The 17,582-nt window shown below is 37.9% G+C and overlaps 3 protein-coding genes across 3 annotated transcripts; 2 read left to right on the forward strand and 1 right to left on the reverse strand.

The window, feature by feature from the left end:
* Window positions 1-801: 801 nt before the first annotated feature.
* On the forward strand, window positions 802-4,694 carry LOC113636188 (NFKB activating protein). Its single transcript, XM_027136177.2, has 8 exons — window positions 802-1,417; window positions 1,551-1,631; window positions 1,830-1,894; window positions 1,992-2,084; window positions 2,425-2,464; window positions 2,709-2,891; window positions 3,007-3,156; window positions 4,459-4,694. The coding sequence occupies exons 1-8, from the start codon at window positions 1,074-1,076 to the stop codon at window positions 4,631-4,633; spliced, it is 1,131 nt and encodes a 376-aa protein (XP_026991978.1). The 5' UTR covers window positions 802-1,073; the 3' UTR covers window positions 4,634-4,694.
* A 2,461-nt stretch (window positions 4,695-7,155) lies between these two features.
* ndufa1 (NADH:ubiquinone oxidoreductase subunit A1) lies at window positions 7,156-8,542 on the reverse strand. Its single transcript, XM_027135987.2, has 3 exons — window positions 8,316-8,542; window positions 7,392-7,481; window positions 7,156-7,260 (listed from the first exon to the last, which is right to left on the reverse strand). The coding sequence occupies exons 1-3, from the start codon at window positions 8,415-8,417 to the stop codon at window positions 7,240-7,242; spliced, it is 213 nt and encodes a 70-aa protein (XP_026991788.1). The 5' UTR covers window positions 8,418-8,542; the 3' UTR covers window positions 7,156-7,239.
* A 131-nt stretch (window positions 8,543-8,673) lies between these two features.
* Window positions 8,674-14,651, forward strand: upf3b (UPF3B regulator of nonsense mediated mRNA decay). Its single transcript, XM_027135986.2, has 10 exons — window positions 8,674-9,190; window positions 9,561-9,667; window positions 10,293-10,399; window positions 10,551-10,649; window positions 10,729-10,839; window positions 10,917-10,960; window positions 11,055-11,246; window positions 12,755-12,915; window positions 13,080-13,392; window positions 13,948-14,651. The coding sequence occupies exons 1-10, from the start codon at window positions 9,077-9,079 to the stop codon at window positions 14,065-14,067; spliced, it is 1,368 nt and encodes a 455-aa protein (XP_026991787.1). The 5' UTR covers window positions 8,674-9,076; the 3' UTR covers window positions 14,068-14,651.
* Window positions 14,652-17,582: the final 2,931 nt, after the last annotated feature.

The following is a 17,582-nucleotide window of genomic DNA, read 5'->3' on the forward strand; positions in this document are numbered from 1 at the left end:
ACCTTCACAAATAATGAACGCTGAAAAAAAATGGAAGTGTTTGATGGTGTTCTGGTTATCTGGTATGATTTCTTTTAATAAATTTTTGTATAATAATAATAATAATAATAATAATAATAATAATAATAATAATAATAATAATAATAATAATAAATATAGCTGCAAGCAGCGATTCCGGGGTCAAGCCGATCAGATGCGCTCAGAATATGTCGCTGATGAACCATACCAAGTTTCGTAGCGATATGGCATTGCATTCGTAAAATACTGGACTTAACGTGAAAATATCGTGGCCACTAGGTGGCGCTGTCACGAAACGTTGCGAAATGTCTACGTGTGTGTGTGTGTGTGTGTGTGTGTGTGTGTGTGTGTGTGTGTGTGTGTGTGTGTGTGTGTGTGTGTGTGTGTGTGTGTGTGTGAGAGAGAGAGAGAGAGAGAGAGAGAGAGAGAGAGAGATTCTGATTCTGATTCTGATATTAGCACCCAATACATGTGACAACCAACATGTGTTTTGGAATGTTGGTGGAACTAGAGGGTTTGAGCTAGACACACCAAAGTTGCTATAATAACTTATAAGACTGGCCTCTACATGTGTGCCAAATTACATAACTTTCCCACGTACGGTTCTATGGGCTGCCATTGACTTCAATGGCAGAAGAGGAAGAATAATAATAAGAAGAAAACCGACAATAACAATAGATGTCTACGCCCCTTCGGGTCTTGACCCATAATGATAATAATAATAAAAATAATAATAATAATAATAATAATAAACAGGACGTGAAGTATGACGTGTTTCCGCCGGAAATCCAGCTTTAGGGGGCGGCGTTACAAACTCACCTCAACCCACGACATGGCGACGTAAATAATAGTTACACCAGATATTATTTCACCGAAACGCGTTTATTTTAGATTCACTGATACGTGTTTTTGTTTTACAGAGTGTTTTGGGCGGTTGGGGATTTTGGGCGGTTTTGTGGATTTTAAAGTAACACTGAGGTGTTGACAGTTTCAGCGCGCGCAGTAATTAAAATAAGGATAGCTGTTGTTGTAAAAACACAGGAAGACGCTAAACGATGCACGAGCTAAGTGCTAAATATACGGAGGCCGACAGCCCGAGAAAGCGCCACCGGAGCCGCTCGAGTAGCGGAAGTGCGCGAAGTCGCTCACGGGAGCGTGTCACGAGCCCTGCGACCGATCAACACCGACACAACGGGACAGAAGTGCGGAAGTCGAAATGGCTCGAGAGCAAAGAGAGGAGTCGGAGCCGCTTCTGGTTCGGCAGCTCGCGCAGTCGGTCCAGGTCGAGAGAACGTGAGAAGTCGGCGTGGGCTGATGAACGGGACCGGGGATCACGATCTGATTACTACGACAAGAGAGACGACATCCAAAGGCAGAGACAAGAAGCTTTCATCGCTAGGTAACATCTCACATTAGTTTATAATCTCACTCATAGTCAGACTCGCACTGTTGAGGAAACTGAGTTAATGATGACTTTAAGGTTGGGAGAAGTCATGTTTAACATGTGATTCATTTTCCTTTTCTTTATTCAGACGCTTGCAAGAGCGTGAAAGAATCGGCGAGCTGGGATGCCCAGAGGTCTGGGGCTATTCACCAAGAGTCCGAGACCCAGAGTAAGTATGAGTGAAAGTTTGGATGCAGAAATGTGCCATCTGCTTTCTAACAGCAGACTGTGTGTGAGATATTTTTGTCTTGTCCTGCACTGTTTGTACCAGGTTGCACAGATGCACTTTATGTGGCTACAACTACTTACTAAATATGTATCATGAAACCGCTGTGTGCTCAAGTCACTGTTGTTTTCCTTCCCCCAGCTCAGATGAACACACCCCAGTTGAAGATGATGTGAAACACAACAGCTCAGAGACAAGTTCAGAAGGTGATTTAGTGACTTACATTTATGCCACGTTGGATCCCCGGTGAAGTAAATTGATTTAAAGTGTACTGTGGTTGACTAATCGATTTCTTATAAACAGAGGAGAAGAAAAAAAAGAAAAAGAAACGGAAATCAAAAAAAAAGAAAGCTCACAAGCACTCAGAGGACAGTGGATCAGAAAGTGATTCAGAAGGTTGGTCCATTTTATTGTTTTCAATGGTTCATTTGAACTGCTTTCCTCCTCCCAGTATGTTGTATTGTAATGCTATATGTACAGTGTGGCTAATGGTTACACAATCATACATAAATAATTGGAAGGTCTCTCTATTCCTGCAAGAGTTTCCACCACAGCATGCCATTACCAACTCATGTGGAGTAATTGTTATTAATCATCTGGTGATGTTGATGGCACTGAGGAGTTGAATGACCCTGATGTAGTGTATTCCTTGTTAAACTAGGAGTTATATTTGACTGAGCCTCTGTTTTACTCAGACTAATCATTATATATATATAAATATGGTTGTTGTTTACAGAAGAGGTCAAGAAGAAGAAAAAGAAGAAGAAAAACAAAAAGTCAGTAAGAATTTTTTAATGTATGAATATTAAAATGTATTATATAATTTCCTTCTTCTAAGATATCAAATTCAACTTATATTGATTAATAATTGGTTATTTTTTTTTAATGATTTGATAAATAAGATTGATCAGGTGTGTGGAAGAAAATGCTACACCATGCAGAGCTGTGGCTTTTTGAACAAGAAAGTAATAGCATCAACAAGAAGTAATAACATCTGCTGACATATATTTATTTCCACAGGAAGAAAAAGAAGAAGAAGGCTAAAAAGAGCCGCAAAGAGTCCAGCAGTTCCAGCAGCGATCAGTCCGAAGAGGAAGATGATGAGCTCCAAGAACTGTGGGTGGAGAAAACTCGTCTTGATGATCAAGTGGTTGGACCTGAAGCTCCTCTAACTCACATGGCTCAGGATGATAAACCACTGGAGTGCGTATCTACATTTGTATTTTCTTACTCATTAAGTTATTGTTGCACAGTACACGTTGAATATAAAGACTGTATGGAGTTAAACTGTTTTTCCTTCCTCTCCTTGATTTTATAGTTTTGGACATGCTTTGTTACCGGGTGAAGGTGCTGCCATGGCAGAGTATGTCAAAGCAGGCAAGCGTATTCCCAGACGTGGTGAAATTGGCCTTACCAGTGACGAGATTGCTGACTTTGAGCAATCAGGCTACGTGATGAGCGGAAGCAGGTATGTTTTTTTTTTTTTTTTTTTTTTTAAATATTTACAATACACATTGGTTAATTGGCTTCATTCACACAGCAAGCAAAAGTGGCCCAAATCTGCTTGGTGTGATAGTTTTTGAAAAAATAATGTATCACATTGGTAGGCATGAGCAAGAGTAAAGAGGTTTCACAATTCATTGTGTGCTGCTGCTTGCACCACATGACCCAACCCTCCCCGTGTAGCACGAGTGAGGCAGGGCCCAGATCATTGAGTACATCAAGATTTTACAGGCAAGAAAACATCATCAATCATTGGCTTAGATGCACAACACCTGCTCACCTCCTGATCAGGCTAATCTTATCCTTACCAAGGTCTGCTAGAAGCTGTTTATGAGCCTAAGTCTCACCAACTCGTCTTCAGTTTCCCCTGCCCTTGTCATTCTACAAAAATACTCACTGATAATAACAATTTCTAGTCACAAACTACTACCAGTCACAAGCATAGAAGGTCAGAGCCTTAAAAAACAACTCGTTAAAAATTTCCACCACAGGCTGTCGACAATTTTTCAGTGTGCTGTAGCGGTCAATAGTCTGAACACACGGCACTCCTAAACTTACTGACAGGCTCCAAAGAACGATTTTGAGCCTGCAAAATTGCAAGCTTGCTGTAAAAAAATGGCACCTTAATTGAGGTTAATACCACTTTTTTTTCCATGTCCTTTGTTTTTTTTTTAAAAAAATTTTTTAATGATTTTAAATGTTTTACTTTGCTTTGTCGCTGCATCAAACACAAGGTCGCAATATGTACCGTCCAATTTTGTTTTACAGCATCATCACCATAAATCAGCTGTGTCCAATCTTATCCACAAAGGGCCGGTATGGTGCAGGTTTTCATTTCAACCAAGCAGAAGCCACACCAGAGTCTACTAAAAGCCAAGAACAACTGATTTAAAAGGTGGAATCAGGTGTGGCTTCTGCTTGATTGGAATAAAAACCTGCACCGGCCCTTTCCCTATAAGATTGGACACCACTGCCATAAATGTTGATGAGCTCTGTTACTTCACCATCCCAGCACTTAATCCTCCTTCACCGTCATCCCTTTTTCCTGTTAATGCAAAATTATGACAAATCTTGATTTGAATTAACTTAACAGAAGTTGCATTACGATGTATCAGATACACAGTAGATTTCATAACCATGTATGAAAGTGTCCCAAATCGGAACTGCCTGCATATTAGTTTTATTTCTGGGATTAATGTGCATAATTAAGGTGCACTGTTTATGGTGTGTTTTGTCTAATGACTCTTTTTGCTTGATAATCCCACAGACATCGGCGTATGGAGGCTGTCAGATTAAGAAAAGAAAATCAAATTTATAGTGCGGATGAGAAGAGAGCCCTCGCCTCCTTCAACCAAGAGGAAAGAAGGAAGAGGGAGAGCAAAATCCTTTCCAGCTTTAAAGAAATGGTCTACCGTAAAACAAAAGGCAAAGAAGAAAAATAAAATTTTAAAAACTGCTGAAATTGTTCCATTTTGCACCCAAATAAATATACATTTAAAGATACCTTTTTTATCCACTTATTTATTAAACTGAGCAGTTGAGGGTTAAGGGCCTTGCTAAAGGGCCCAGGGTTGCTAGCTTGGCTGTGGTGGAACACATGACCTTGCGATCCATAGCCCAACCTCCTGACCTCGAGCTACTGCTCACCTCAATGAATGCCCTGTGGTGGATTTTGACAGCGATGTTAACCTTTCACTTTTCTTCAGTCAAACAGACATGACATACAGATCTGTTGTATAGGTCTTTTAAAGCCAGGGCCATCTTTAACAGTAAAAAGACACTTCACTGACAGATTTCATTTGAACATAATCCAGAATAGAATTTAAATAATATTTATTTAAATATTATTAATATTTTAATTATAATATTTATATTAATTATATTATAATAAAAAATGGCTTATTAGAGCCCCATTGCCATTATTCATATTCATTAATTTGGGGATCAAACCCAGTCACTTCTGACGAGTTATGAAATAGGCAAATAACTTTCCTGTTTCAATGTCAGTGCAGTAATTCTTATAGAAGCAGTAAAGGCAGCTCAAGGGATCCTTTTGCCTGAATTACTGCAGCAACGTGGCGTGGCATGGAGTCGATCAGTCTGTGGCACTGCTCAGGTGTTATGAGAGCCCAGGTTGCTCTGATAGTGGCCTTCAGCTCTTCTGTATTTTTGGGTCTGGCACATCACATCTTCCTCTTCACAATACCCCATAAATTTTCTATGGGGTTAAGGTCAGGCAAGTTTGCTGGCCAATTAAGAACAGAGATCCCATCATCTTTAAACCAGGTACTGGTAGCTTTGGCACTGTGTGCAGGCGCCAAGTCCTGTTGGAAAAATTAAATCTGCATCTCCATAAAAGTTGGTCAGCAGCAGGAAGCATGAAGTGTTCTAAAACATCCTGGAATACGGCTGCGTTGACCTTGGACCTCAGAAAACACAGTGGACGAACACCAGCAGATGACCTGGCACCCTAAACCAACACTGACTGGAAACTTTACACTGGACCTCAAGCAACATGGATTGTGTGCCTCTCCTCTCTTCCTCCAGACTCTGGAACCCTGATTTCCAAAGGAAATGCAACATTTACTTTCATCAGAGAAAATAACTTTGGACCACTCAGCAGCAGTCCAGTCCTTTTTGTCTTTAGCCCAGATGAGATGCTTCTGACGCTGTCTGTTGTTCAAGAGTGGCTTGACACAAGGAATGCGACAGCTGAAATCCAGGTCTTGCATACGTCTGTGCGTATTTTGGTGGTTCTTGAAGCACTGACTCCAGCTGCAGTCCACTCTTTGTGAATCTCCTGCACATCTTTGAATAGGATTTGTTTCACAATCCTCTCCAGGGTGCAGTTATCCCTATTGCTGATACACTTTTTTCTACCACATCTTTTCCTTCCCTTCACCTCTCTATTAATGTGCTTGGACACAGAGCTCTGTGAACAACCAGACTCTTTTGCAATGACCTTTTGTGTCTTGCCCTCCTTGTGCAAGGTGTCAATGGTCGTCTGTTGGACAACTGTCAAGTCCGCAGTCTTCCCCATGATTGTGTAGCCTACAGAACTAATTAAAAGCTTTTGCAGGTGTTTTGAGTCAATTAGCTGATTAGAGTGTGGCACCAGGTGTCTTCAATATTGAACCTTTTCACAATATTCTAACTTTCTGAGATACTGATTTTGGGATTTTACTTAGTTGTCAGTTATAATCTTCAAAATTAAAAGAAATAAACATTTGAAATATATCAGTGAATGTGCTGTGTGTAATGAATGAATATAATATATAAGTTTTTTTTGAATGGAATTAGTGAAATAAATCAACTTTTTGATGATATTCTAAATATATGACCAGCACCTCTATAAGGCCAAAGCTTTGTGGACACCCATATGTGCTTTTTGAATTCTCCATTCCTGAATTAATCCCCCTCTGCTGTTCCACTGCTGTCCGATTTTGGAGCGTGACTATGGGAATTTGCCCAATCAGTTACAGGAGCATTAAGTCAGGCACTGATGTTGGTTGAGGAGGCCTGTGGTGCAGTCAAGTGTTACAATTGAGGTTAAGGCTCAGTGCGGGACACTTGTTCTTTCATGTTACCCTTGGCAAACCTTGTCTTCATAGAGCTATAGATACTTTGTGCACAGGGGCACTGTCATGCTGTAACTGTTTTGGGCTTGACTCCTTAAATGAAGGGAAATTTTAAGACTACAGCACTCAAAGATGTTCTAGACAATTGTGTGACAAACATTGTGGCTTGGAGAGGTTTGAAGAATACACGTGTGATATTTGTGTGTCCACACCACACATGCTTGGCTGTATGGTATAGCTCAGTAAATGGCACCAAAGTTTACTTTTCCATCACTGACTGGTTGTATAAATTTGTTGTGTTTGATTATGTGATGTATATCCACTGCTGATAGATAAATCATGTGTATTTTCTCATAAAATATAAATCCATGGACACAAAACAGATATCATATATACATTATTTTAATAGATGGCTGGTCAAAATGCACGCTGCAAAACTTTTGGACAGGGACAGGGGTATGGTATGATCTTCATTTAATGTTTTCAAGTCCCTGTGAAAACAAAAAACATTTCAGAAATCGCTTTAGAGAAGAAAAATGTTGCACACTAATATAAAAACAAAAATGATAACAACAACAAAATATAAACAATAAAATGACTTAATTTAATAATAGAAATTAACCTTTGACTGGTAATACAGTCCAGTCCCTGACACCCTCTTGTCTCTTTCCATCAGGTACCACTGGTAAGGAACTCTTGCGATTCTTTTCTCCTAAATACAAAATTAGGTTAAGTATCAGAAGGGCAAGAATATAGCTTTTTTTTAACCTTGTAATACAGATAATCTTGCAAGACCTTTCTGAAAAACTTAACTAATTGTACTAATAAAAAATATACTAATTTTTAAGACAGAAATGAATTTCTATTTGCTAATCTTTATGCTTAAAGGCATAAACATAACGTCATATCTGAATGGCTCAGTGAGGTTTCTGGGTTCACATATTAATCAATAGAGAGACTGAGGAAAACATGTAAAAACATTTGTTTAATTTATATACAACCCTGTACATGGTATATGCAGTACTTATAAACAGAAAGAATTCTTGTTTATGAATTTAAACAAGCTTTCGTATGAATGTGGAAACGAGTTAACAAGTTGAACAGACTTAAATGCAGATGAATGAGAGAGGATGCAGTTTCTTATCTCACGAGAGGAGACTCATCCCCTCTCATGAGTCTCCTTTCAGATCATCTTGTTTGTAATTTCAAGTGAGGAGCACAAAGAAAAGGCATCACCATTCAGCACACAATAGTACAATTATATATACACTATATAGCACATAAAAGTAGCTGGATTTACTATTTTCCATGTAAAATAAAAGGCTGCCATGGCTCTAAGATTTCCTCCAATGAAACTAACTGCACTGTGATGTTGAATATACTTATTAAAGTATACATTCATTTTCAAGCCAAATTTAACAAAAACAAACAAACAAATATTAAGGGGTTTAATGTCTGAACTAGATCAGAACACTGAGTTAAAATCCCAGAACTTAAGTCACTTAAGATGTAAACAAAACTCACTCTAATCAGCTTTAACACTCACCTTTCTACCGTTAGTAAATTTCTGTATTTGAGAAGTTGCAACTCCAGGAACGATCAAACAAACAGTCATTATAGCAAATCCAGGCAATATTTCATACCACATGATGAAGGTAAAGTGTGTCTGAGCTGCAGTTTAATATTTTGACCAAAATGGCTGCTGCGTTGAGGGTCAAACACCGACTTCCGCTAGATAATCCACCACTTCCGGTTTGCATAATTTTTTAGCCCCCTCTTGTGCTGAGTTTATGATATCTACATATGACATACATTTAAAGACGAAAGTAAATATAAATAATGACATTAAACCAGGGTAAATATTAAAATAATATTTGAAAAATAATTTGTAATACCAATCGAACAGAAGCACCACTTTGCTTTGTATACCTCCGTTAGGTACAATGCTAAAAAAAAAAAAAACAACAACAACAAAACGAAAAAAACAAGAAACAGAAGACAGTTCACACCAGTGTGAATTTCATGCAGCTGCTATAAGGGCCTTGTAGAGTGAATTTTGCTGCTCTACGCAGTTTTTATCAACAAGAAAGCGTGCTGCGATTTGTCTAATTAGCTAGTTGTTTTATCCTGTACAATCCAGAACTACATCGACAATCCCTAATATCCCTGGGTCAGAGACCAGACAGCCAATCAGAAGCGTTTGTCTGTGTGTCGTGAAACTGCTACAGAAAGTTGAGCGAAGTAAAAGCTTCAACTCAACACCTCTTCACAGCTTTGTTAGTACATCCTGTTGTTCGATTCTGAAACATGAAAGAAGACAAAGAAAATACGCGACCCAAAGAGAGGAAAGTGGAGATCAAATGTGAAGAAAACGAAAGAACGGAGAGGCCAAATAAGGAGAAGAAGGAGGCCATGACAAAGGTAGCTAGTCTGTTTGTTGCTAAGCAGTAGCTTCTTAGCTTCATCTGTCATATAAATCTGTACAACAAAATAGTTACACTGTTCTGAGCACTATCGCAATTTTCTTTACTTCATTAGCTGGTTAAAGAAAAGGCAGATAATGTGAGTTTGGTGTTAGTCACTGCTGAGGGCAGCATTTGTAGTGTTTTCGACTGTCGCTAATCTGGAGGGACGGTTAGCATAAAACTATTTAACGTTAAGCTCTACGACCTTAAGGATGTGTGGCAGCATGTTAATAACGCGGGAGATTTGGAGCTCATGTTTGTCATGATCGCGTTGTTGGATGATGATGATGATGATGATGATGATTTTTGATTTCTGTTCGAATCAGATTGTGATCCGCCGCCTCCCACCAAGTCTAACTAAAGAAGAGCTGGAGGAGCAGCTACAGCCTCTGCCCGAGGTGGATTATCTCGAGTTCTTCTCCAGTGACACCAGGTCTGTAGCTGAACTTTATTGTCATTGCATAGTACAGATACACAGCAACGAAATGCAGTTTGGTATCTACCAGAAGTGCAAAGACTAGCAAATGTGCCAATAGACAAGTGCAGATAAATATGTAGTATATGTACAGCATGTTATATACGGGTAAATATGTACAGTAAAATATAAAATCTATAGCAGTGCAGAAATATGTGGACATTGTTAAAAAGTACAAGTAAATGATTCTAAGGCTATGGCATTGAAAAATTGTGCAGACACTGTTGTAAAGAAACAAGAAGTTAGAAGCTTCTTGCAGTAGAAGGTTATGGCATTAAAAAATGTGGAAGCTGAATAAACAAGTCCACTAAATATACTTGTGTGTGTGTGTGTGTGTATGTATGTATATATATATATATATATGTGTATGTATGTGTGTTTATATATATATATATATATATATATATATATATATATATATATATATATATATATAAAATATGTATATTCTATGTATAATTGTACAGAAGTTATATACAGTATTTTTAGTGTTCTAACGGTGTAGCGTATAGTGTTCAGTAGTGTGATGGTGAATGGAAAAATGCTACTAAAAAAATATCAAACGCTGTTTTTGTTTATACAGTCTCTACCCTCATCTCTTTGCAAGAGCATATCTAAATTTCAAGAACCAGGAGGACATTGTACTTTTCAGAGACCGTTTTGATGGTTATGTGTTCATTGATAATCGAGGTTTGTAAATAAGTTTCTTCTAATATTTGTCATTGGTATTACCTCCCTCTTTTTTAATCATATGCTGTTTTAAGTGCCATTCTAAGTTTTCTATGCCTTATTTGCCCTCTATGATATAATGTATAATAATCATAATGTCATTGATGTGAAGGACAAGAATATCCTGCGATTGTTGAGTTTGCACCATTCCAGAAGATTGCTAAAAAGAGGAATAAGAAAAGAGATTCCAAAAGTGGAACAATTGAAGAAGGTAAGAAATCAGACCAGAGAAACAAAAGTCGCAGATTTCTGTTACTGATGATGTGATTATATGACTGGGCTTTTTATAGATACTGATTATAAAAGGTTTTTGGAGATCTACAATGGTGATGAGGAGAAGTTTACATCAACAACTGAGACATTATTAGAAGAAATAGAGGCTAAGACGAAGGAGCTAGTTGGTAAGTTACTCATTGAACTCAACAAAAGCTACCTGAAGAATCGTTGTTATTATTTTAATTTTCTTTCCTTTACTTAGCCAAGAAAACAACTCCTCTCTTGGACTTCCTTAAGAATAAGCAGGTAAACATTGTCTATATTTTTTGTTTCTTTCATTTGTCTGAATGTAAAAGGGCAAAAACTCTTTGGATTAGAAATACTAATTCACACTTTACAGAGATTAAGAGAGGAAAAAAAAGAGGAGAGGAGGAGGAGGGAGCTGGAGCGCAAACGCGTGCGGGATGAAGAGCGGCGGAAGTGGAGAGAAGAGGACAGAAGGAAGCGCAAAGAAGCTGAGAAATTAAAGAAAGCAGAAAAGGCGCCTGATAAGGACAAGGACCAAGCTAAGGAGGAGCAGCCAAAAATCAAGGTACATTTACTAATTAAGAAGCTGTGTATAATTTACTAATACAAATAAATAAAAATGAAACTAGTTACCCAGAATGTCTGTTTGCCATCGAGACAAATTTGTTTTTCTTTCATACTACTTTTGCTCATACATTATTTTATTTATAAATTATTAACATTCTGTGGTTAATAAGACATTTATGGGGATCTGAATACTGTAATCTCATGCAGCAATGCAGTTTGAACCAATTAACTCGTAAGTAATTGTACATTCTTGTTGACCCCAAAACATTCAAAAAACAAGTCGAGCAAAATGAATTTGGCTTGGAGCTAGAGCTTGGAGTCCACAAGAGTATTATTGACTGTGTTCTTTGTGATTTTAGTTGTGATGCCGAGTGTGTTACATGTAGAGATGTTGGCACAGTTGCAGTGTTTGCTTGTCAGCGCTCAGTATGTAAATTAAATAAATAAATATTCCAAATGCTCTCTTAGACAAGGTGCCTAAAGTGCTTGAATTTAGCATTTAGAAATTTACGGTCTGGAATATTGACTAGTTTTGTTTAACCAAAAAAAAAAAAAGAATTAAACAAGGAAGCAGTTGTTATTTGTAAGCAGTTTTCACACCGGAAAAATAAAATTGTTTTGTGATTATATAATGATAATTATGATATTTCCTGCACAAACTGCTGTAATTCCGAAGTGGCTGTTTGACTGATATAAAAAGTGTCACCTCACAGTCACCTCCATTCACAATGACCTCACAGTCAGGTCTTGATGCACAGGTCCTATCTGAATTTGGTTTTTTTTGTTTTTTTTTGTTGTTGTTTTTTTGGCCCGTTTGTTTACATTTATTTTAGATGCTACATTAGATGTTTACATTAATAACCACTGAAAATGATTGACACTGAAAGGTTTATTATGTACATGGCAGACCCTCTAGTTTTCAATAAATTAGCTAATATTCTATCATGAAAAAAGTAGCATGTAATTACATTTATGGATGAATTTGAATATGAATAATAGAGAGAGCGCAAGCAAAGGTCACATTTCTGGTTTAAGCTGCAAAAGAAAAAAAAGTTATTGCCTGATGGAAATATTATGCCGCTTTCAGTAGGGAACTTTTTATTTTTATTTTAATTTATTAATTACAATAAAATTAACCGGGTAGAGATTGAAAATCTGCTGAATGTGTGTTTTTATATATGAAAAGATATCTAGAATTTTTATTTATTTATTGTAGGAACAAAAGAAGTTTCTAACATATTTGCATTTTAAACCTGAGCATATTATTCAAAAAGAACATTTAGGGCAGTTTGTTTTATTATATTACATTGTTTTTTATTTCTATTAGTTGATCGTATTTATGGCATGTTTTATTGGATTGTTGAGACATTTCAGGTGTTCAATATGTTAAACAGGTGCTGAAAATAAAAAACAGGTGCTGGAAAAAAGTGATCAAAAGTCCATGATTTTTATGATGTGGTGCCTGTAAAGATTTTTCTATTCTGTTAACATTTGTTTTTGCTTCAGCTCCTGAAGAAACTAGAGAAGCAAGAGAATACTGACAACGAAAAGCCCAAAGAGAAACCCAAGAAGCCAGAGCGGGAGAAACTGAAGGATGACCGAGCTCCAGGAGGAGTAAATGAAAAGAAACGTCAAAATGGCGAACACAGAGAGGACAAGCCAAGAAAGTTTGTATTCAGAGCATTTTTGACATTTTGTTGTTGAGTTCAGAAAAAAGCCAGCTTTGTTCTGCCAAACATTTCACGGTGTCTGTTTTGTTCTAGTTTGAAATTTAGTTCAGATTCATATCAAAGTAGTAACTTTATTAGTGCTTTATCTGAACTCACTGCAGATATGAGGAAGATGGACGCAGGGAGCATCGGGATCGTGAAGTCGACAGAGAAAGAGATCGGGATCGAGAGCGACGGCAGAAAGAGAGAGAAAGAATCAAGAGGCAGGATGAGGAGCGGCGGAAGAGAAGGGAGCACCACGATGGAGAAAATGTCTACAGAAAAAGAGACCGAGAGGACGAGAACAAAAAGGAAAAGGAGTATGTATGGGAAAAGAGAAAGAATGAGAATACGGGCGAATCCACTCAATCTGACAAATTTTCTAAAGATGCTAAAAAGGATGAAAATCTGAAAAAGGATCGTTTAAGGAACAAGGTAAATTGTCTTTTGAAGAATATATCGCATGCATGACTACAGATACATGAAACAGTACATATGATGAGCTTAAAAGACTAATTTGTCACTGGTTTGTTGCAAAAATAATACATGTAAATAAATAAATATTTATTTTAAAATACTCACTTGAAAGCACCTTATAACAGCTACCTTGTCTCTTTTAATCTCAAGAACATGGCAAATATTTCTCTCGTGGTAATTAATGTGGTAATAAAATTAATTTTACTTGCAAAGTTCATGAACAATCCTGGTAAATTTCAGGCAAATATGTTGAAGAAAGCCCAAGTTATGACGCAAGTTTCCAGAAGAGGTCAAAATTGACCCGAGGAAAACAGGAATTTTAAAACCTTCAGAGAAACCAAAGCAAAACACAGCTGATCTTTGAACATAGGGATGATAGACATGCTTGTGAAAGGACATTTATTGAAGTGCCAATTTAACACCTTCCTCTCCAACATCATGGTTACAGTGAGATAACTTGCTTCATAAATGTGCTGTCTTCCTTCATAATAAGTCCTTTTCACTTTGCCCTAGGATCGCCCTGCCATCCAGCTATACCAGCCAGGAGCAAGGAGCCGCCACAGAGGATCAGAGGCTGGCGAGAAGAAGCCAGATAGGGATGCCAAAAATATACAAGAGAAAGGGGAAGAGTGAAGAAAGATCATCACATGATGATAAGAGAATTCTGGCCAAATCAAGGCAATTTAGCAGTGCTGCTAAAGCAAGAGGGTCCTATCCCTCACAAGCTCTCTGTCAGAGACACAGAAGTAGATGTTGCCACCATACAGTGCCTGAATAAGACCCCCTTACTTTCTGTTTGCTTTGAGCTGTGCAGTGGGGCAGAGTGAAAGAAGCCAAAGTTTTTGGGCCATGAGAACTCCAAGTGACCTTACTCTTGGTACCCAATCCAAAATATCGTACTTCACATACTCTGATTTTCTGGTAATAAAGTTTTACCAATTCAATCTGTTTCCTGTTCCAGCTTTCACATTAATTTCTTTTATTTTCTATTTTTGTGTCACAAGACGCTCTGCACGTTATACCACATATGCAGACTTTTGATTTGAAGAATATTTTTGGAAATGTGAGATGCACAGAGGCTGGGGTTTTGTTATAACAGACTTTTGTCACTAGCAATGTTTTTAATTTAGAAACTTTTGACTACATTTCTTGTTGAATTCGCTTGAGTGGCCTTCCTTAATTTTGAAATAAAGCTTTACCCTGATGAAGAATTAAAATGTGCAGAAAATATTATTCCTCATCTTCTTACTGATATGTTAATCTTTTTTTTTATTTGTCATTTACTTTTAAGTGAGCAGCTAATGGGAAAGGGAGATTGCTTTCTAAACCGAATATATATGCATTAAACTGGCAACACAAATGTTACACTGAAATGGGGCCAACATGCTGCAAATATAAAAAAAGACATGTATAGGAAAGTGGAAATATTTCCGAGAGACGTGTGATGGAATCCTGATGGACCTCTCAAAAAAGAAGCATAGCTGGTTGTTGTAACATCACAGTCATCTGATGATCCCAAAATCAATGGGGTAATTAAGTATCGAAAGCAGAAAGCCTTCTTTTCCTTAAAAACCTCATTTTTATGTGCTTCTAGAGAGACAATGCCGCATTCCATTTCACCAATTACACCATGCGCTAAAAGTATGTTCTCTTTTTGTGAGTGTGTAATGTAAGTACTGGTACATGGTAAAACATAATTTAACAGAAGATAACATTGATGCCTAGTCACTCACACTGTCACTGTAAACAAATCCTCAGTGCATTCCAGCTTTCATTATTCCTAACTTTTAAAACATACCAGAAAGAGTAGACCATCCTGGTAAATCTGAGCTGCTCATTTCAATATACTAGAATTTGGGACACACTAATTCTAATTTCAAATACTGTTCAGGACAGCTAGCAGGCAAATTGAGACACAGTGCCTTTGCCAGTGCAGTGTAATAATGGGCTGATTTAAAAATTTTTGAAACTGCTATTCTCTTGGGATTTTGGTACACAATATTCTCTCAACATACATCAACTTTATAAGGAATGGTGTGAAAAAAGATCTTGGCATGCACAAAACATCAAACCTTTAAATGGAAGCACTAAAACAGCAAAAGAAAACCATACATCGTTCCACTACCTTCAACCACAAACAAGAATCTGAGGCTCTTATGGCCACAGACATAGTCTGAAAAATCACCTGGCCTTTTTTCCAGTTATCAACTGTACAGATTAGGTTGAGTCTGTGCCTAGTTTCTTGTCCTTCGTTGGCGGGAATGGAACCTGATGTAGTCTTGCCTATGTAGTTCATTATATAATTATGGTGAGTTGTTAATCAGGGTGATTGCCTGGGGAAACTGTTCCTGTGTCTGGCAGTAGAGGAGCTGAAAGAGGTTGTGTCCAGGGTGCAAAGGGTCAGTGGTGATTTTTCCTGACTGGTTTCTGGTTCTTGTGTCGTACAAGTCCTGGGGAGTGGGCAGGGGGGCACCAATTATTTTTTCTGCTGTTTTAACCGTGCGTTTTAGTCTGTTTCTTTCCTGTTTTGTTGCTGCACCAAACCAGATGGTGATGGATGTGCACAGGACAGATTCAATGGCTGCAGTGTAGACCAGTGTCAACAGCTTCTGTGGCAGACTGTATTTCCTTAATTGGAGTAGAAAGTCTGCTGGGCATTTTTGGTGATGGAGCTTATGTTGCACTCCCATTTCAGGTCTTGGGAAATGGTAGTGCTCAGAAACTTGAAGGCCTCCACAGATGACACCAAGCTGTTGGACATTATGAGGGGGAGTAGTGTTGAGGGGTCTTTCCTAAAGTCTAATATCATCTCCACAGTTTTGAGGATGTTTATCTCTAGACTGTTCTGACTGCACCATAGCACCAGCCGCTTCACCTCCTGCCAGGAGAGGTGGCAAAAGTACACACATCCTTTACTCAAGTAGAAGTACAGATACTCAGTTTTTAAAAGACTCCAGTAAAAGTAGAAGTAGTGACCACACTCTTTTACTCAAGTTAAAGTAAAGAAGTATGGGCTCTGACATGTACTTAAGTAAAAAGTCGCCGTTACTACTACCTGTTTAGTGTCATGCTGGTAATTGGATGTCAAGTTATATATATATATATATATATATATATATATATATATATATATATATATATATATATATATATATATATATATATATGTGTGTGTGTGTGTGTGTGTGTGTGTGTGTGTGTGTGTGTGTGTGTGTGTATATAATTTTGTAGTGTGCTGATGGATATTTGTTTCCATCAGCCACAAGAGTGTTGCGAAAGGCAGGCACTGATGTAGGTGAGGTAGGGTGGAGTCAGCGTTCACATTCATCCCAAAGGTGTTCAGTAGGGATGAGATCAGAAAACAACCACATATAGCAGGAAAGGTCAGGTGACCCAATACTTTTGGAAATATAATGTATACCGTGTATCACCAAGGCCATATCCCAAACTGTAGGGAGATTCCAGCTCTGTCCTTGAAAACAACTCAAAATTATTGTGAGGTTTTAAAAATGACAAAATTAATGTTAATTAAATTAAGCACTTCGTGTTTTTTGGGTTGACACCAGGGGTGGTTCTAGGATTTCATCTTTAGGGGGTTTTAGCCCTCGGTGAGAATTTAAAACAAGAAGAGTTCTATATTATATATTATATGACAACTCTGGTAATAAGAATAGTGACATTTCACTGCTTTTGGTTGCCGTCTTTGCGTCTTTCCGCCGATTAACGTTATAAATAAACGCTTCCAGCTCTGACTGCGCGTGCACGCTGCGCGTACCTGTGCTTCTCCGTTCAAATAAAGCAGACAAAGTAAAAAAAATCGCTTTTGGATCAAACTGATAAATTTCTTTCCCATCGACGACATGTCCTGCATTTTAACGTCATTTTTATTGTTTATTTATGAAAGTAAAAATGATCCTTATAGTTTTAGGGTGGCTGAGATTACAGACAGGGGGCTGAAGCCACCCTAATAAAGGGCTAGAACCGCCCCTGGTGACACAATTCACAACGCATTCGCCAGGAATCCTTTTTGACGCCGATTATTTCAAACATCTCCCTCATATATGGCCATGTGTGTTCAGGAATGTCCTCGTTGTTAGTTATTTTAACATCGGTGACATGAAGGGTTTAACATCCCTCTGAATTAACAT

The sequence above is a fragment of the Tachysurus fulvidraco genome, chromosome 17 (assembly GCF_022655615.1).
Source record: "Tachysurus fulvidraco isolate hzauxx_2018 chromosome 17, HZAU_PFXX_2.0, whole genome shotgun sequence".
Classification (NCBI taxonomy): Eukaryota; Metazoa; Chordata; class Actinopteri; order Siluriformes; family Bagridae; genus Tachysurus; species Tachysurus fulvidraco.

Bases quoted from the DNA above. Each gene is read 5' to 3' on its own strand.
- upf3b (XM_027135986.2), top strand. From the start codon at position 9,077: ATGAAAGAAGACAAAGAAAATACGCGACCCAAAGAGAGGAAAGTGGAG. The intron at 10,400-10,550 runs GTTTGTAAATAA...ATTGATGTGAAG, and splicing joins TGTGTTCATTGATAATCGAG to GACAAGAATATCCTGCGATT. The intron at 10,650-10,728 runs GTAAGAAATCAG...GGCTTTTTATAG, and splicing joins AAGTGGAACAATTGAAGAAG to ATACTGATTATAAAAGGTTT.
- LOC113636188 (XM_027136177.2), top strand. From the start codon at position 1,074: ATGCACGAGCTAAGTGCTAAATATACGGAGGCCGACAGCCCGAGAAAG. The intron at 1,418-1,550 runs GTAACATCTCAC...TTCTTTATTCAG, and splicing joins CAAGAAGCTTTCATCGCTAG to ACGCTTGCAAGAGCGTGAAA. The intron at 3,157-4,458 runs GTATGTTTTTTT...ATAATCCCACAG, and splicing joins TACGTGATGAGCGGAAGCAG to ACATCGGCGTATGGAGGCTG.
- ndufa1 (XM_027135987.2), bottom strand. From the start codon at position 8,417: ATGTGGTATGAAATATTGCCTGGATTTGCTATAATGACTGTTTGTTTG. The intron at 7,482-8,315 runs GTGAGTGTTAAA...TTTTGTATTTAG, and splicing joins AATTTACTAACGGTAGAAAG to GAGAAAAGAATCGCAAGAGT. The intron at 7,261-7,391 runs GTTAATTTCTAT...TTGTTTTCACAG, and splicing joins GACTGTATTACCAGTCAAAG to GGACTTGAAAACATTAAATG.